The 21,122-nt window shown below is 44.9% G+C and overlaps 1 protein-coding gene across 1 annotated transcript in view; it reads right to left on the bottom strand.

Moving 5' to 3' along the window:
- Positions 1-21,122, bottom strand: part of igsf3 (immunoglobulin superfamily, member 3) — an 85,927-nt gene that overhangs the window by 61,198 nt on the left and 3,607 nt on the right. Inside the window, exon 2 of the mRNA XM_036545593.1 lies at positions 2,538-2,975. Within this exon, the coding sequence (XP_036401486.1) occupies positions 2,538-2,975 (438 nt within the window). The remainder of the gene's footprint in view (positions 1-2,537; positions 2,976-21,122) is intronic.

Below are 21,122 nucleotides of genomic sequence, written 5' to 3'. Positions count from 1 at the left end.
TTGGCATAGGAAAGGAAGGGAAGCATTTCAGCAGAGTGCGGGAGAAATTCACACGATATTGGAACAACTGGGAAATGTCTAAACCAGCATGGCGTGTGAACGTTCACACACGGCTGCTGGAATGCTGATGTACGTGACGGGGAGAGTTTCTGCGCGGTGTTTCAGCGGCAGCTACGACAACAATGTGAGCTGATAATGTCTCTGCAAGATGGGACACCGCGAGGAACAACCTTCTTCCCAAAATTCAGAGATCTATGCTGTATAGATACGGTCTTCTTCCTCTCTGTGAAACAAATATACACCTGCGCATACATTAACACATGCTCACACACATTCATTTTCCCCATATTTTATTACTCCCACCAGAGGTGTAAGATTTGTACCTGATCAAAATCACTGACAATATCAAAGAGCAATACGATCCAAACAAACTGGCAAATCAAACAGCCGCAACGCTAAATGCATAAATAAATACTGGTAATACCTGAGAACAGAGGCTTAAAAAGACAATGGAAAGAACCCAGTACACAAAGATGGAGTACTAATCAAAAGCAGCACTAATGGAGCTTGACATGAAGAGAACAGCGGGGCATGCAACAGCACCACACTGGAGAGCATCCCTCACATAGAACAGCAGCGTTCGCAAGTTTATTTTTACAGCGCAGACTTCAAACGAACCCCCACCCCTAACCGCCTCCAATCCAACTGTAACATTATCGCCTTTGTCCTCAGCATCTGCCCGTTTTACGTTATGAGGAAATTTCTTCTGTTAAGAGATCAGATTATACAGTCTCCTTCTTTTCCTATTCACAGTTAAAACTGGAGGGTCTTCCATGAGAGCTGATACTACACACTCACGCTCACACACACACAACCTCTCTCTCTGTCTCTCTTTCTCTCTCTTTCTCTCTCTCTCTCACACAAACACACACACACACACACACACACATGCACACGCACGCACAGCTGCTCATTTTTGAGGCTCCCTTTGGGCAGCGCAGGGAGGTAAGTGTGTGACCAGGCGCACGCAGCTGCTGAGAACGAGGGAAGGGTAGAGAGGAGACTTGCCCCCACAATGTGACCCCCATCAAGAGGAACTGGGTTAAGAGGTTAGTAACATAGTGTGTCAAACTCTCAGCACCCTGTCTCCCCTCCAAGAGACATGTCTATAAATACGGCAGACAACTTCCATGCCGCATTCCTCACATAAGAGGTTGCGCCCTACCTCAAAGCCTGCTGATACACTCACGCTGGACTAATTTCGCATCATTCCATTACAAGCAGATGCTGATCTCATATTACCCAGTAATGGCTTCAAACACAGCCCAGATGAACTTCCTTTTTCTGCATATGCAAGGGTAATGATGTACTAATGCACTTGTGTGCTTGCATCCAACCAAGAGCATTCGAAAATGGATTTAGTGTAATTACATTCCGGTACAATCAATGCCGAAGGTTAGTGGTTGTCCAGGAAGCTGATCCAATCACAATCCAAGGACTGAAAACAACAGACAGAAGTCTGGATTCCTTTCTGACACCAGTGGTTCTGTTAAACACCGGGAAAGCAAGCAAGTGCACCCATGTGTGCAAATCATGTGCATTCCACTGGCAGGCAGAACACAGACTTCAGAATACTGGACCTGGCCCTTCATTCCACCCCAACCCCTATGCCATGTTATCTGACTTTCCAGACAAACTCTTCAGGCATGAACCAGATTGGGCAAGGGTGAGGGAGCGGGGGGTCAAGGGACAGGAGGTGGGGGTGGGGGGGTACAGAGATATGTATGGCATGTGCCCAGCCCAGGACAGGTGGCCCCCTGAAAGATATGGTGTGATGTCCAGAGCTAGTTGATCACTTCCTGTTGTCTGCTGTCAATCACAGGAAAATCCCTCACTTAAACCAGTGCACATTTGCTCCTCAAATTAATTCTGCTTAGGCTGTGGCAAGGATTGTGGGAAGTATTTAACAGCAGGCTCTCGGTGGCCAAACGCTGGAATGTGACAGTCATCACTGAGGTCATCAGAGACCCTTGCATTCTGATAGTTACACAGTCAGGGCTGACCTGAGCTTTAAGGGGCAGAGCTAATTCCAGCTGATGCCCCTGTGTAATTGGTCACTCTGTGACAGGGCACGCACTAAGGACTGTCATTAAGGTGTAATTATTCATCTAAAATGGTGAGTCTGGAGACCAACAAACAGAGGAAAGAAAAGGCTGGTGAGAGGTTTTGAGACAAACAGGGTGACCAGCACTGTCTGGCTCACTGATGAGTTTATTAACAGAAAACAGAGATTTGGGCTATTGAGGATCAATGCTGGATTTCAATTCAGCAGCAGGGCAGGGGAGGTTTACCATATGAGAAAGACAGTAGGGTTGGTGAGACTCACCAGTGAGTTTTTATGGAAACACAGAGACAGAGAACAATAAGTAAGTTTTAGCATAAACATGCTGATAGAGAACAGTGGTGAAACTCAGTGGTGAATTTTAACAGAAACATACAGGGAGAACAGTACCGAGAAACACAGATGGGTTTTTAACAGAAAGACAGGAGGAATTTGAGCGGGAAGAGCAAAGACAGAGCAGGGCGCCGAGACTCACCGGTGAGGTTGGTCTTGGCGCTGTAGGAGCCCAGGTACTCCCCGTCCGTGTTGGGCGTGTAGCACTCAAACTCGCCCTCGTCCTTGGCCTCCAGCTTGGTGATGTGCAGCAGGGCCGAGTCGCTGCTCAGCCTCTCCACGTAGATCTCCTTGCGGTTGACGCGCTGGGCGAACACGCTGTAGGCGAAGTTGGGCTGGCTGGTGCTGACTATGCGGATCTCGCGGGTGGGCGCCGAGTGCAGGTACATGGACCACTCGAAGTCCTGCTCCACGCCTGCCTTGTAACCGGTCACGTTGCACCAGATGGTGACGTGGGAGCCCTCCATGCGCACCAGCGGCCCGCTCTGAACCGTCACCAACCGCTGAGCCGAGCTAGCGCCTGCTGAAGAGAGGGAACAGGGGTGGGGGGGAGATTTTGAGTATTTAGGTGCTTGTATTGATAACTAAGCAGACACAATGCACATATGATAAAACCACTACCTACACAGCTGATACTGAGAGTAAGTGAGAGTAGCACTGAGATATCAAATCCCTGTTTTCTTCCTTCGTACATTGAAAACACTTTCACTAATTAATGCAAAATGAATCAAGTAACAACAACTTAAACGGTAGTTAATGGACTGATCTCCTTCTCCTGGGCACAGACTGCAGGGTGTTTTAGGAGGGGGAGGTGTCATCTCGCATGATCGCAACAGTCATATCCTCATGCTGTTCTTCTCCTAGCTATTTGTGCATTTTTGGGAAGTGCATTTTTGCATGTGCATTTTTGGGAAGCAACACAGTAATTACATCAGTGCTGTCAAGGTTACGCACTGTTTGATTTTGTTCATATATGCCTAATTCTATTCTAAAATGACATGCACCACTGAAATATAAATTCCTTTCCCAAAGGTCAATCCTACAAGTCTGTGGGCTATTCTGTGGTGGCAGAAAGAGGGGGGGGGGCTCACTCTGCCCTTGAAACGCCTCTCTCCTAAGCTTCCTTAAGCAGGGCTGTCACCCCTCTCACAGACATTACCCTATAAACATGGAGGACACAAAATGCTCAAATATTCAACCAAAATTTCATTAATCCATAACTTGCAGTAGTATTTGATTGGTAACTAACTAAAATGAATCGAAAGCCAGGGTTATACTCTGTACATCAATATTCATGAATCAGACCCTAGGAATAAAGCACGGACAATTTATTCCTATTATTAATTTTCTTGCCTGAAAGTGTGACTGCATGCAGCAAGTTATTATTTTCCATAAAAGGTTTTAGTTTCATAGACACCTCAGGAGGTTAGGAAAGTCTGGGCTGATCATTTGATTATTCACTGTTGGGAGCTACATAATACTGAAAAATGAAATTATTTAACAAAGTTTGAGTTAGACCACCACATTATTATCACCTCATGTTAAGGTTTATCGTATTAGGGTGCATAGAGGCCTGCTGACCTCAAAGGATGAAGACTGCACACTCTGAAACCTCAGTGCAAGCTTTATTCGATGCCAAAAATACACAAACATTCGGGTCAGAGCCCTCCATCTCTGTGACACACTGATTCACACACCCATCTCAGGTTATCCAGGATGACTTATTAATAGCTTATATTTTTACCCACCACACACTTGTGTTGCTGAGTATTTACTTTAGCAATTCAGGCTATGCATCTTATGGTCACAACAGTAGTGGCTGACCTGGGAGGTCTTCCTTCAGGTCACAAACCCTGGTCGTGAATCACCGCTCTGCCTTGCCTTCCCTTATTCACTGTTCACTCTGGGACAGGCAGTGACGGAGCTGGGGACGGTGCATCCGTGCCGCAGGGGGTGTGTGTGACAAAGTGACATTTGTGAACGTTCTCTACAGCTCAGCAGAGCCGCGGCAAGTGTGAGATTCATTATTGCGGGAACGGGAAGCGGCCGCCACGCCTGACTGGACTGCCGGTGCTGGGAGAGCTCATATGCAGCTCAACGAGGAAGGGGAAAAAAATCTCCCACACGCCGCTGCACATCTCACTGAACGTCATTTTGTTTTAATAACAGTCTGTGTTGACAGACGTTTCAGTGGCTAGACCTTCATCAGTGTGTCCTTAGAGATTTAGTCTGAAACGCGCTTAATGTGCTTGATTAACTTTTGGCAGCGCAGACAAAGTCACGGTGATGCCAAAGGGTGGCATGACGAGACTGGTGTCTACCTGAAAATTCCTGCTTTTCCATACCGTTTTTAACACCCCTCTTTTCTTCATTCCAGGTCACCCATGGCAATCACAGTATCTGATAAGTCACTCAAATAGTGTTCTACAATCTGCCTCACCCCGCCCACTCCAAGTTATGGGTCCACCCACATCACTTTGGTGCCAGCACAAAATTCTCTCCCTCCTCTCTACTGATTTTGCAAACCCATCTACCCAAAATCATCTCAGGTTTTCAACAGAAATTAATTGCACTCTCTTTAAGTCTAAAAATATAAAAGGCAAGCAGATCAAAGGAATGTCAGAAACTACATTCATAAAAAATCCACACTGATATTTTTGCATGTAACAATAAGGTGAAAAGACATTTCTGCATACTTCCTTCATCAGTGAAAGGTGTTGTTCTGCTGGCGATCTTTATACAATGAAATCAAACATCACCGGAGGAAGTTAAATTGTTCAATTGCCAACCAGTGCCTCATCTTTTACTTTTCACTGGTGAAGGCTGTGTGCCAAAATGCAGTCTTTTAGCCAAAATCATCTCGGGAACATAAGTCAGGCTGTCTCCCTCTGATCTCTCCTTCAGTCTCCTGACACAGCAAATCCATTTATTCACTTGATCTCTGATCATTATACAATATGTAGGACACGGCAACGGCGTGAAAATGTACCAACCCCCCCCCCCCCCACTCCCTCCCCCCTCCCCCTGCCGGAAAGACAGCTGTCGCTGCGAACGCTCCACAGACACCACGCCGCTACGGCTAAAAATACGAACCCTGAGACTCGAATCGGGAATGGGAGATTCACAGAGAGAGAGGCTGTTCCTGTCAACAAAGCCTCTCCTAATGAATAAATTAATTAATTATATGGAATAAGTAAATGAAGAAATAAATCAGCAGAGAGGAACCACAATGTATAGTCTCCTGTTTAGAGACTTCCCAGAGACATGGGAGCAAATGCATACAATTGTGCTAAGACCAATATTTTCCGTCATTTGAAGTAACCCGTGATGCATAAAAACAATCCCTAAATTTCCTTGCATGGACAGCAGACCAGCATAACAGGACCAGTGCTGATTTTGATAATCTATACAGCAACCCTGATATACACCAACAGTAATGCAAAGCCAGTAGCATTAATATCCTGCTAAGGAGGCAGGAGTGCAGTATTTGGCAGAGAAGCTATGCTCTACAATTTGTGACCCAGTAAGCATCAATGGCAGACATCATCTTCAGACTGCAAAGTAACAAACTCACTTTATCCACATGGAGGTATTCAACATGATCTAGAAAGATCTACAGTACAATATTTAAATGCAACAGATAATCATTTTTTCTTCACTCTCCACCCACTGAAGCCCAGAGTGGGCAAAATGTTCAATTTTAATGGCCATACTATGACCTTTTTATGCCTCAATTGAATGGCATGCGTATCTGAAATAGCATAATTTTGTCCGCGTTGCAGTTTTTAGCAGCGAATACCAAAGTGACTGGAAAAGCTGCCATTACACTTCAGTGCATCATCCAAAAGTAGCACGTACATGTCTGTCAGGTTTAGGTCCTCCATAAACTGTGGATACACCCCAAATTCCACTGCAATGGTAAGCTTTGTCCTGTCCACTTTCCCCTGAAACACTGACACACAAAGCCCTGCTAAGCCAATCCACAGGCACCCACAGGCCTCCAGAGGCCGTCTGCCAAGGCCTTCCGCGACAGGAGTTTAAGCTCTAAACAGCGGAGGTTAAACAAACATAATGGATTCCTTACTTAATCCACTATGGAACTAAGGGGCAGGGGATTACAGAGCCAGACAGAGGCTACTTACCCTCACAGACAGTGAAGCCTTTCCCTGCCCCCATGGGCTAGACCAGCCTGGCTCTACAGTGCATCTTCTACAGGCTTTACAGTTCAGAGCATCCACGAGCGTACCACTTCATACAACAGCATGGCTGTATAATACCACACAATACCATAAACCACCATGTTATACCATACCACACTGTACAGTACCATACTTAGTGCAACTATGGTTCTGTTTAGCATACCACACCACAGCAAATCTCACAATACCATAATTATCTAAACAATTCTTTTCCCCACCATACAATTCCAGTTTGTATCAAACCATGACAAACAATTCTATATAGGGCAGTACAGCATAGCAGCATAGTGGGGAAGGAGTAGGGCTCGTAACCAAAATGCTACTGGTTCAATTCCCAGTAGTGGCACTGCCGTTGTCTCCTTGGGCAAGGTACTTAACCCACAATTGGCTCAGGCTCAGTTATCCAGCTGTATAAATGGATAACATGTCAACAAATATATAACCTATGTAAATTGCTCTGGCTAAGAGCACATGCTAAATGACAGTAATGTAATGTAATGTATATCATACAATGCAATGTGATTCAAAACGAACGCACCGTCCTTATTTAGCATTCTCAACATCTGATTTGAGATTACCCTTGCTATGCTGGTGATGCATGTTAAGAGGAGAGGCAGGCTGAGGCGTGTGATGGAGCAGTCATCTCTGCCATTGTCTTTCTATATTAAAAGCCATGCTGTCTCCATTAAGGTCACAGCAGATCTCCAGAGAACAGCTCATTAAATATGGATCACATTCAGAAGCCAGTGCGTTTCTATGTGTGTGTAAAAAAAGGAACGCGTAGGTGTAGCAGTGCTAGGCATTCGGTGGGAACTTCAGAGGGAGGTGCTGCTCAGCTTTCTTCGTAAAACAGAGCGACATGCTTACCAACATTTGTCATCTTTGTTCCAAAAGCAACCCAGGATGCAAAAGTAATTTGTTTACAGCTCTGCGAGAGTTCAGTTAGTTCAACACAGTCTGAGACTTCTAACACCAATTAAAGCCAGAACAATAACTAGGGACTACGAATTCGGACAAGGTCATTGCCATTTCAAATAGCGACAATGAGATTTTTAAAAAGTGGTATAAGGCACAGTTTTCTGGCCAGGTCTAGCTTTGATATTCAAACAAATTGTTTGTATTTTACCTCCATCAGCTTTAAGCTGTATGCCCTCAGGCACTGTCTGAATAAAAGTCTCCACTTAGCTTTAAAGACCTTTAGACAGACCGTATAAACAACAATGGGCAGGTGGACTGCATACGACGCAGAACACTAGTGAAACTGAAGGGCTGTTTAGGAAACAAAGCTACATGCTAAAAACACCTTTGTCCTTAAAGGCCCAGCCCCGTTTGTTGTCTTTTTGCTTTGATCTCCATGGTGAGCAAGACTACAGTGTTTACAAGGTAAACCTCTCCACCGGTCTCCTCTGAGGTGAAACCCCAGAGGCAGCCCTGGGTTCTACGCCAGAATAAAGCAGAGAGAGAGCAGGCCCAGAGAGAGCTGCCATTACCAGAATTACTAAATCACTGAAACACCGTTGTTCAGCATGATTAATGAGGTCCTCTGGTTATTATGGACTACAGAATGTGTAATGCATCAACTGTAAGAAATGGTAGGATTTCATAAGGGTTTCTACAAGGCAAACAGGCGTTAATATTAAGTAATGTTATGCAATGCACCGATGCCCGGTTTCTTGGCTGCTGAAATCTCTCAGGGTTTAGCGATTTGAAAAAAATTAAGCCCTTTAATGTGAAAACGCTCTAGATTATGGGCTTTGTATGGTTAAATGAATCTGCATTGACTTCACTCTCTCCAGGGCCCGGGCCAATCATAGAAACAATTACCCCTTCTGACACGTTTTACCATCTCCTCCAGCATCAGCACCACCTTCCTTCCAAAAGACCGATCACAGGGAAAAAAAAAAAAAAAAGACACAAAGCCAACAGCAGTGGAGGACAGCTAATACACTGAAAAAATTCAACCAAGGGAAACCGGCTGGCTGGATTTATACCAACGTGAAGCACTTGAAGTTATCCACAGCACAGTCCTCTGGCTCCTATACAAGTGAATCCAGCTCATTATAAACACCACAGGATGCAGTCTTGTCCACATGAAATGACCACAGCAACCCAACTTCTATCAAGCACCCAGGAAACATTAAAAGGCGGGCAGATCTTAGAATCTGTGTTTCTTTACAATAATGGCGGCACTCAGGAGAGCGCACATCTCTGCCAACATTAAGAGACGCAGCAATCCAAAAATCAAATCGCTTCTCTTTCCCACAGACAATCATTTCGTGCAGTTCCCCCAGAATACATTCACCCATTTGCCCTATTCAAAATCACATATAGACATACAGACACACATCATAGTGACAGAGGAGGTGTTAGGAAGCCCTCCATCAGGGAGGACTGCACAAAGTAATAAGCACGCATGCTGTGGGTGGGACAAGCAGCTGGGTGCCCACAGTGAGGGACCCGACCACAGCGCAGAGCAGAAACAATATTAAGTTATTGTAATGTGATGCACAGCTCACTGACCGGTTTGCTCAGCCATGCTCCCTTTGAGCCGCTCTAATGAGCGATTTGAATTGATGATCAGATGATGAATCCATGCTGCGCGTCCAGGAAGTTAGCTAGCCTCAAAGAGTTCCTGCTGACCCGCGGGTACAATTACTCAGCCTAAAAAATGTTCATTAATTCACACTTTACTCGTACAACTCCCTATAGTACATTATTTCAAATGTTAATGTATTAATATTTTACTTACACATTTTATGTTACTTTTCAAATGGAAGTGATGAAAAGCTGTTGTTAAATGACTTGGATATACTGGCAAACACTCTCACTTAAGCAGCAAAACTAAGTAAACAATCGGTGTTCTCTCAGTAGCAGGCCTACATTAAATGGCATCAGATTTTGCTAAGTGGTCTCTGGTGAACGCACAGCAAGTAAACGCCCCATGACTTCGCATCCAGAAAGGGACAGGAAGTATGACAGTGTAGCAGGTCCATGGTTGTTTCAAACTGAAAGCAATGGAGAGGTGAGCCCCCAACCAACTCAAGTGTAGCTCCTGACAGTATGTCCCCAGGAAAGAGGCTACAGTGTGTCAACATCCACAGTTCATAAGACAGGGCTTTTAACTCTAGCATCAGACTTTCTCCAAATTAAATATTGCTGTATATATGACGCCTTACAAAATGTCATTGTTAGCAATCATCAAGGCTTCATCGGGGCTTGATTAATATGTCATTGCCTTATCACTCTAGACTAGATGATTAGTTCTCTGTTGTCATGGTTTTCTTTTCATTACAGGTTATCCTTCTAACACTGTAAAAGACTTCACAACAATTCCTGTGTTATGAGCAATATAAAAATTAAATTTGATTGACTGATTGATTCCCTTGCTGGATCTTTTAGGCTCTCTCTATGGGGGAATGTGTTTATCTGGAGAGGTTATTCAGGGGAAAAAAAAAACATAAGAGAATGTCTACAGCTGTGCTGAGTTAATGAGGAAAATGAAAGGAAATTGAGAACTTTCATTTCCCGAAGTATTCTGATGTACACACATACATGTATAAACAGACAGTTTAGGTTTTCAGTTTATTTCTATTTTCAGCATTTCTGGGCTTACACATTGCACTATGTGAAATGTCTCAAATTCACTGATACTTTGTCGGTCTGAAATTGGACGCTTTTCTTATGATCAGCTGAAAGGGATTTATGCGCAATAACAATATGTCAATCACTGTGGTTCTCTAGGTCTGTAAGAAGACCAATCTACCAGAGAGCTCAAATTAATTTGATATTTGAGCTGTTTTTTTTTTCCTGTGATCAGTTGAGAGGGATTAAATGTGATGAAGAACATTTCTTTCTTTTTTATATTTTTAAACGCGCTGCTTTCACAAATGCCTCGGAGGGAGAGCGATCTGCGTAAAAAAGCCTGTTTCGCTTTGATCTCCCCCAAAGGCTGGGATATTTCACAGTTTTTAAAGTTATGCTCTCTTCAGAAGGTTTACAGCTGAAGGAACCCCTTTCCAGCTACTTCCCCCTCCATTACCCCTCCAGCACCCACAACAGACCGCTAGGCAGACACTCTTTTCTGACACTGGGAAAAGAGCGACGCTCATTCGCATTCTGTTTGAAAATAAATTTAAAGAATGCTGCAACAGCGCAGTCTGCACTACATCATTTGAAAAAGAAAAAACAAAACAATTGTTAGAAATCCAGTGAAGGAGCCTTGAGTAAGAAAACAAACTTGCTGGCTGAATAATAATGGCCGCCGCCTGATTACATTTGGTTTCTAAATCTTCTGTGTAAAGGAGTAAGGCCAGTATGTCTGCACTCACTCACACTGGTGCTCTAGAGATGTGGCCCATTACAGTGACACGAGGGTGTCTCTTCAATGCTCACTAACTATCAAAGACGTCCCATGGACTAGTGCGGACCGCCCACTGACTATCATGCATTTCCGCTGACTATCAAAGGCTTTCAGTAACTGCCACAGACCACCCACTGACTGTCCCAGACGTCCCACTGACAACAACATACCGCCCGGTGACATCACAGATTTCTCATTCCCAGCATTCTCTGTGTCACTGGCAGGTGAGAGAGAGTCTGAAACACATCTTATGGAAATACTGAGCTACTCTAAGCCAAGACATTTCATTATTTTATCAGTTTATTTTAAATGAAAAATGTTTTATCTGTGTCATCCTGGAAAATGGAATAGATAGCTTAACAGCAAATTCATTAGGCCACTTTTAATCAACAGCAGTAGATAATCTCACTAATAAACAGTAATTTTAATATTAAAAATAAACAAACCCACAGCCAGTGTGGAACGCTATACACTGTACTTCATTCTTTAGCAGCAGGCTTCATAAAAGGTGTAAAAATAACCACGTTATCACAGAGACATAGCTGTGTGCAAACAGCCCGCACCCTGTCCGTACCAGCACCACATACTCTGCTTTGAACCGCTGACGGACACGAAGTCCACAAGACAGAAGAACAGCTTACAACTGAACAGGTTTCAAACATTCAGGTCACATACCGTACTGAACTGAATACTGTCCTAGCTGCTTTCAACTTTCATTTACATTACATTACATTTATTCATTTGGCAGATGCTTTTATCCAAAGCGACTTACAAGTGAGGCAGAGTACGACTTTCAGAAAAAAGAAAAATGTTTTAAACATGGGTGTGAGGCAGAGAGAGGGATCAGACACCAGCACGGTGAAAGTGCTTGTTGTCTAATTGGTGTGTAATAGAAAGACACAGAGAGAGACAGAATCAGTGCCAGTCTGGAAATCAACAGCCTGTAATTTGGCACTGATGACTAACAGTGTGGATATGACTCACATGGGAAAACAGCTGCAATGAACTGACAATTATTAATGACAATGCTGTAAAGCACACCTTACAAAAGAAAAAAAAAACCTGACGCTTCTCTGTGATGTCAGAAATTCAGCAACTGTAGAACATGTCCAAACACTTGTCCAAGGCATGGCTGAATTTAGGGTTCGCCTCTCCCCTCCCCTTGCTGTTTTTCCTGTTTCCTATGTTTTTCCTATTTCCTCCTTTTGGACATGGTGCCCCGAAACAAGGCAGAAATGTAAGCTCAAAATCTCAGGACTGAGGGTCCCCCAGTTTGATGTAAATGTAGCTTGAATTTAATGTAAAATTCAGACACAAACGTTGATTTCAGCATGCGTGGGGGGAGGGTGTGAATTCAGACAAATGGTGAGCAAATAGACATAAACAAACAGGCTCAGACAGGGGGGGGGGGGGGGGGTGGCTCACTTCCTCCTGGAGTTGGGGGGCGGGGACAGGTGCTGAAGCAACAGCTGGGCCTTGACTCAAAAGACTACTGCAGACACACACACTGTGAGTCACACACGCTCTTACACTCTAACTGCTAAGGGCATAATGGTAGGAGCTTATACGTCAGCATACAAAACCACCACCCCTGACAGGGATATCCCTGACAGATATACTGAGATAATATGAGTGGTTTGCTAATGATAATCATCGCTCACAATAATAGTCTGAACCTTGTGCTAGCTGGCATCAGGATCTGGAGCAGGAGTGCCAGTATAGTAAACTATGTCAAATTTTTAGAGGGGTGCCCAGCTGGCACTGCACAAGAGGAGCTACGGGTGCCAGGGCCATGTTGGGTTATCATAAGACTCCGGCACCCACAAGGGGCAGTACAGTAATCAACCAGAATAAAGCCCGGCCAAGACACATCACAAGCTCACACCCTGGAGAGAGACGTGAGAAATTAGCACAAGCATTCAGAATGTCCTAAAGAGGATTATCCGGAGAAGGGATGGGAGGGAGGGATAAAAGGCTAATCCAATCAAGAGCGGCACATCTCTACTCCTGAGAAAACACAGCCGTCGCCTCATTAGCACCTGACACCTTCATCTCTAAATCCTCCGTGGGACAATCTTCACAGACGCTTCATCTACACCTGTGCAGGTAAGCCTCAGAACGGCACCTCAAAGCTGGCCGCGTTGGGATATGAGAGGATCCGCACCGCAGGCAGAGTCCGACGGGGGCGGTGGGGGGGGAGAGAGGGACGGCGCGGGGCGGGGAGGAGGGAAAGTAGAGTCTTCTTGCTCATTCATGTTCTAAACACGCTCTTTTTGAGGCCTGATTGCAGAATGACAGTTGAGAGCGGTGGTGAATGTGGGCAGGGCATGAAGGCCCGCAGAGATCTCTGGCTGTGCCTGTGTCCACAGCTGCGGTTCGCCGGTAATCCCTCTCAGATGGTGGTGCTTACAAAGGGGAAATCCTCGGTGCAAGCCTGTGATGACTCACACACGAGAGGCAAAAACATGCCGCAACATCCGGGGCGAGGACAAACCCACGGGCACCTCTGCTGTGCCGGCATCAGCCTCCTCTGCTGGAGACCCGGGCGCACAATGCCAAAAGGCAAGACGGGGCATTTCCAAACTCAACTTTACTGACTTCTTTGGGGTAAAAGGAGTTCCAAAGGATCAGCCCTGCTGCTCAAAGCCCACTGCACCGAACGGGAACTGCTGACTCCTGAGGGAGAACTCAAACGCACCTCCAAAAGCACACATCCCGTGATGGGTCCTGTGGGCGGCAGTGTAGCATAGCGGTAAGGAGCAGGATTCGTAACCAACACCGGTCCAATTCCCCGCTGGGGCACTGCTGCTGTACCCTTGGGCACGGTACTTAACCCAGAATGGCCTCTAGCTGTATATATCCAGCTATAACATGTAAAAAATTGTACCCTATGTAAGTCGGTCTGGATAAGAGTGTCTGCCTAAGGACAATAATGTAATGTAATGACTCAAGCTCAGAGAAGGATCACTGAGCAGGACTCTTTCCGTTACAATCAAAACCATACACCTTGTAGATCTCCAGAGCTCCACGGGACACTGCCAGCTTCAGAATGGCATATGTACCTGTGCAGAACAGTTTCTGGCTGAAACACATGCCTTTACGCCACCAGCTTTCGAGTGAAATATACAAACCAACATTCCAACAGCCCTGAGACTGAAACGTACCTCCCGGATCCCAGCTTTTTGAACACGGGCCTACTGGCATGACAGGGGTAGGTGACGCGAGCGAAGAACGGATTCACAGATCCGGTCCTTCCATGGAAGCCCCCTCATTTCTGCCTCCTGTTTCCTGGACTGTTTCAGATCTGAGCTCAGCCAGAGCTGCAGCAGCCCTCTCCACAAGTGTGACCTTGCGCTGAAGCTTTTCACAGCCTCTGAAATGAATTTGCTCTCGCTGAATTTCCCAAAGGGCCATTTTCTCCAGGTCTCAGCAGTGAATACCCCGGGAGTAACGGGTGGGGAGAGGATATCCAATATGTGCCCCAGTTGTTACCCTCGGGAAGTGGAGAGGGATAACACTAGAAGCTTTCACTCTATAAAGACTGTTTTTTATATCTCTTTGCTATGAGTATAGAAAGACATACTGTTGAATGATACTGGCAGGAGTGTGGACTTGTAGTGTGACACAGAGGGCCGGACTCAAGAACCTTTTCAGCTTAGATAGATTGCAGTGCTTCTAAGAAAATTTTAGAATTAAGGTTCCCAGGGTATAGTTTGGATTGACCCATATAATGTTTCACAAAAAAAAAAAAAGTTAAAAATAAAAAATTCCAGAGATAAAATATAAAATATATGTAACCAGAGCAATCACATCTTTTTATCATTGGTTGTTGTGTGGTTCATGTACTTTTCAGTTAGTGTGCTGACTGTGCCTTTGTTTTGTCATCAGTTGTATTGTCAGAATGACACACTAGATACTAATGGCACAGAATGTGTTTGTCTGAGAAAAACTACAGCCTTCACCCAGCCGCACTGAAGTCCCTGTGGCCACAAATCACCCTGCTGTGGCACTTAATCACCCTATCGCCCTGTGTTACACTTCTTCTTCCTCCTTCCCCCACCTTCCCCCTGAGTGCAGGGTTCTCCATTTCGTGCTCGCTGGGAGCAAGTAAATCAGCTGTGATTTATGGTCCCCGTGAGACACCGTACGTCTGACCCCAGGGGGAGGGTGTCTGATACCTGCTGGAGCAGACTGCCCTGCCTGCTCACGTTCTGTTTCATTGTGAAGGGTTTGTCTGATCCATCCGTCTCCTTCAGTCCGTGTCTGCAAGTCAGCGTCTCCATCCTTTCCCACTGACTCATTTGTGGGCCAGGAGAGCAACCTTTCTCATTCCTTTGTCCAGAACGATGATGGAGACATTTAAAAATTTAACGGCCATGTTGCCCATTTGTGGCAATTTATTCACCCATGAAACTCCCAGCCACATACTCTCCTGCCACAGCAGTTAAGTGCTGGTCAGCGTATGGCCCTGCCCCCCTTCCCAGCAGGCCTGGGAACACCTGCTCTCTGTTACCACAGCACCAGTCGACCAGGGGGATGGGGGAGGGGGGGGTGTGTGTGTGTACATGGTGGAGGTCAGACAGGTGGCAGGGTGCTTAGAGCTGTCTGGAGGATCAGTCTGCCCCTGTGCCATGCCACCCATCTTCCTACAGGCTGGCTGGGAGCTTCCCCAGTGTCAAAAGGAAATGCGCCGTTTTTCTGACAGGATTACATTGCTTTCTTCAGCACTGTTCTCCTCCTGACACACCTGGAGAGGGGGATTATGGGAAGTGCTTGAGGGGATTTGCGCTAAGTTGTTTACCTGCCGGCATGGTGACGGTGGTGGTGGTGGTGGGGATTTGAGTAAAGAGATTTTACCATAAATCTAAACTCCCGCCCATTAACCTAGGTATGATCTTGGCTCTGTCTCGCCTCCACAGCTTCCATCAAATGCTGTCATTGGGAGCCTTTTCTCTGCTTCCCAAATGCTAATGCTCAAAGGACAGATGGGAAAGATGTATGTGTATGTCTGTGTGTGTGTGTGTGTGTGTGTGTGTGTGTGTGTGTGTGTGTGTGTGTGTGTTTGTGTGTTTGTGTGTTTGTATTTGTACGTCATTGTGTGCTTTATGTTTGCCTGTGCTGCATAGCCAAGATACGCAGCTGCAAAAAAAGTTATTCACTGTTGGTCTAGCCAACAAATCACAAGTATTTCTCTAATTAAAAAATGCAATTTTCAGCTTAAAGGGCAGCAATGACAATTGGCCTTTTTGTTGGCAACAAGCTAAAAACATAATTTCTCCAAGATGTATGAGAATATTAATCAAAACATAGCCTTTTCTTTGCATGAAAGCTTGTTTATTCAGGCATATGGTCTTCACCAAAAATCATGCGCGGGCGTATTTAAACCAGCAACTGGAAATGGAAACTAATTAACTATTAATTAGTGTCTTCAAAAGAGCTGTCTGTGATTGCCAGTCAGTCCTGTTTTTAACCGCACCGCCAAGCGGAAAACAAACACGCGAGAAGAGTTCGTTTTTCCCCCATTAACATTTCAATCGGCTTCAGTTTTGCTTTTTCGGAAGAGCGTGATGTCCTGAATCCGAACACTTATAATGAACGCGTGCCTCTCCTCCTGACGGACAGCTCGGCTTATATTTACAGAGCAGTGATTTACACAAGAGGTCTAGAAACGGCTTTGCTGGTTACAGCTCTCGCAGACCAGAGGAACCGAGAGAGGAACCAGGAGGAAGTTCATTACTAGTCTGCTGCTGAAACGAATTAATGGCAGCCAAAGCAATACCAGAGTGCATTAGCCCTGCTGCTGTTCACTACTACTCATTTGCTCGACAGACAGCTGTGTCCAGGGTGACTTGCAGAGCTTACAAATTATTCACTGATACAGCTGTGTATTTACTGAAGCAGTTCAGACACCTTGCTCAGGGGTACACCAGCCATAATCAATACTCGACAAAGCAGTCAAAGTCAGACGCTGCCCAGGTTTAACACAGCACACTCAGGCCACAATACCTGGTGCAGGACATTCCGGAATCCTGCTGATTGCCTGAGAGTGCATTACTGCAGTCTAAGTAGACATTAAATATCAATGGGCCCAATGGTAGTCTATACACAGGTCACCTGGTCTTGTACCACAGAGCTTAGGGGTTTATTACATTAATATAAACACCACTCTTCTGGAGAAGTACACTCATGGACCTTCTTTCTCCTTTTTCTTTTGACTTTGAGTCCGTAGCTTTTAAACTCAAAGAATCATATTTTATAGTGAGGGTTTTCATTGAATTTTTCAAATATTTACACACAGAATGGCCATGTACACAATTTGCCATCGCAGAGCCTGTTTGTTTGGTCAAAAGCAGACACAAACAAAACAAACCCCACTTTTCTGTCCATCTAAACTCCACCAATCAGAAGGACAGCTGTTTTTTTAGGAAAAAATTAAATAAATATTAGAACATCAGGACCAACACCTAACAAATTATATTGTGGAGGGATATAATCGAGCCACTAGTTTAGTGTGAGCCACCCTTTAAGTGGCATTAATACCTTCCCCTACAATGTGCAAATGAGCAAATGGAAATGACCTGAACAGTTTATTAGTTACAAAACTACGAATCTATTTACGAGAGAGAAGAGCAATTATTCAAATGAGGCGGCACCGCTGAGGAAGAGCGGAAAAAAGGAGACACAAACAACATGGGAATTCCAAACAGTGAGAAGGAATATGCCAGTGAATATGCAAAAACTCCCCCTGAACGCAGGCTTCCAGCACACAGAAGCAGTATTTACAGAGAATTAACCGACACTGCGTGCAGTACTGGCAATACTAAAATATAAAGCAGAGTAACAGGCATGTGTGTATGTTTTTAATTAATCTGTCCATGGTGAATATAATGAGGAGGAGAACAGCTTTTCAGAAGTGCCATCTCCACAGGGTGCCTTTAAAAGTGTATTCTCAAACACCGTTCATGTTCAGGCTAAACATTTACACAACGGTCAGGCCTAAACAAGTTTCAAATAATGGAAGAAACAAAGGAGAAGGAGAAAGAATGCCCTAATCTAGCCTGTCCCTCTTTAACCTGGCTGAACCAGAGCTGGAGGCTATTCTGAAGATTAAAGGAAGGCAAACAAGTATTTTAACTGCTTGGGGGTGAAAACGTTACCCAACAAAAAAGCCTTGCTGTGGTTTAAAACAGGTTTAGATTTTATCCGAGCATAAAATGCAAACACCTCAGGGTCTTAAAAAACTGATAGCAGAAGCAAGGACAATTAACAGCGATATGTCACTGCAGGAGGGAGAGGAAAAACGCCCCACAGTAACACCACAAAACCCAGTGAGGTAAAGCAACGACAGAGGATGTATATTTTAAAGACTACCACAGTGTGTATCTCAGTGACATCATCAAGAGCACAGACTTAAGAGGAGTATCACAGTGACATCACTAAGGTTTTATGGAGTGTCGGGGCTCACCCGCGGGATGAATCTCACTGCTTCCTTCACAAGCACAACTCTTCTCAACTTGTTCACGCTAGTCAATCAATGCAGGCATCCCTGACACCAGACTGTGCAAGGCAGATGCAGCAGCGTGACCAATGCAGACACACGCTGCCTCTATTCCCACAGCCTCGGTCGGGCAGTAATTATGCAGAGCTATGGGAGCAGGTTTACCTCAGAGGAAACTGATTATTAAACCCCCTGGGTAACCGGTCCTGACAATCGAATGACGTTACTTCCACACTGTTGTGCCTGACCCATTTTTAAATCATCTTTGTACAAGTTAGTGACATTGCAATGCAATGACTTAAGTATGAAATTACTTGAAAGTAAACTTCAAAACACAATACTCATTCGGACTGGGATGCAGCCGCGATCCCACAAGACGACTGCTTAAGTGCCCTATGGGGCTGAGGAGGTCAAAGTTCAACACTAATTTGTCTGCTCTGTGAGGCAGTATGGTGATTGGGCAGATTTCAGCTATGACAACTGGTGGTGAATTTTTACACCAAAGTGATAACTTCGGATGTTACGTCTTCATGTCATGCTCTAACGTTTCTGAATAAACACTTTAAAAAAACGCTACTATTCTCTGTATACACTGAGCAATCACACCTCACAGACAGCAAATGTGCACAGCAATGTACATGGTTTAAGATTAAAATTCAAAAATTCCTGCGCAGGAAATATAATTCAGCTCTGTGCCAAGCAAGCTGTAATCGGTGTAAAACTTCTAAAAGATGGCTCTGGCTAAACAATTAGTACTTAAATTCAGACCAGCCTAGACTGAGCATTTACAACCACTCGTTTCTGGTGTGTTTGAGTGTTTCTGTTTCACACAAACACAAACCTGCTAATGTCAACTGGAATTCTGAATAAGAATGAGGGCAGGTCTCAAAGCTGACATTTACCGCCATGATTACGTTTGTATTTGTGTGCAAAACACTAACAGTGTTTGATTTGCCTTTGTTAATGAGAAGCATTTCCAGAGGTCTTATCCACATGTGCGGTGCTGGAGACTTCTCATCTCAGAAAGGAAAGGCAGAGCACTTGAGGCCATTTCCATGGGTTTGCAAGATGTTTCAGGGGGTGGGAATCAAACAGAATTTTGAGGCTGGGGAAAATGTGAGCACAGCGGCGTGTCAGTCATTAATACTACAGATCTAAATGTTGGTGAATTCTGCTGTGAAAGACACAGAGCACATATGATATCCTACAATATTGCCCGGGCCTCAGCTGTACATGCATGTCGCAAGCTTTTGCCTCTGATCCAAGGATCAGCACACATCACGTACAGTAATGACCGTAAAGGAGTCTGCTTGATCCAGGATCAGTACATACCACATACATCAGTGACTGCAGTTGAGTTTGTCAGGCCTGGGATCAGCGTACGCCACACACATAGCGAGTGCGCTCGAGTCTGTGATCATGTTTTATGGCGTCAGGCTGTACATATTCTACAGATTGACAAATCTGTAAAATTATCCCAATGTTCATTAAACCCTCTCTAAAAGCCAACTCACTTCATGTAAAGATCCACACATCTGTGCAGAATCTGTGCAGCATGACATCATAAAACCTCATCGCTCCCTCTAGCCAAAACAGGCAGCCTTTGAGGCGTAATGTCATGGGCCACTAACATGCCTAGCTCTGTGTAAGGATGTCCATCGGTTCCAGTTACTCTACAACAAATGAGGACAGTAACACTTATCCTTCATTCAGAGCAGCAGTGGCCTCATCCTGACCTCTGCAGTATGGACAGTTGACTGGGGCAGAAGGGAAGGTAAGCTTACATGCAAATGCAGTCGGCAATTTGGCGTCTCCAATTGCCACAGATTCAAATGAAGAGGGTTCTGAACCGCCGAGTATTGTACAGAATTTCATCTGATTGACACCACTCGACCAAAAAAGAGGCCTGTATCAAAAGGCTGTTTATGAGAGAAAGCCCTTATGTCTTGTCTTGGTGTTAGAGGTACAAGGTAGAAAAGCATATACTATGGGAGGTGAGTACTCAGAGAAAGCTTAACTAAAATTAAAATAACTAATAAATAATAGCACATTATCATGCTTCAAACACACACAAAAGCAGGCAGATGCATGCAGACACAGACAGACAGACACACACACACACACACACACACACACACATCTGTGTCCACACACTCCACACTTTTAGATGGATTTTGATTCATTCTTTGCTGACCATTTTTCAAGACTGTAGAGAAATCTACGTGTAAGAAAGGATCAGGCTCTGAGTGTGACAATGTCAATGAAGTCTGATTAGTTTCCCCTGCCTCCTCCTAGCCACACCACGGCACCCTGATGACAAGCCTGGCATGTCACATTTATTTTGTTGTCTCTCATGCAGCGTAAACAGTGTTCTAACAAGACTTCAGGGTGACCACTGTCACTACCCAATACAAACTTGGCATACCATTTATAACAAAGGATGCCTAAGTGGAAGCTAACACCTGCAGCGAAATCTGCACGGGCCCCGGAAAGAGAGGAGAAACTGCTAGAGTTATGGCAGAAACACAGCGGTCTGTATGACACCTTCTGGGCCAGTTATCGTGACAGAGGCAAAAAAGGCCACAGCTGTAGAGAAACAGCACTAAAACT

The sequence above is a fragment of the Megalops cyprinoides genome, chromosome 14, assembly GCF_013368585.1.
Source record: "Megalops cyprinoides isolate fMegCyp1 chromosome 14, fMegCyp1.pri, whole genome shotgun sequence".
Taxonomy (NCBI): domain Eukaryota; kingdom Metazoa; phylum Chordata; class Actinopteri; order Elopiformes; family Megalopidae; genus Megalops; species Megalops cyprinoides.
The sequence above is the reverse complement of the archived record's forward strand: the minus strand, read 5'-3'. Positions and strand labels throughout refer to the sequence as shown.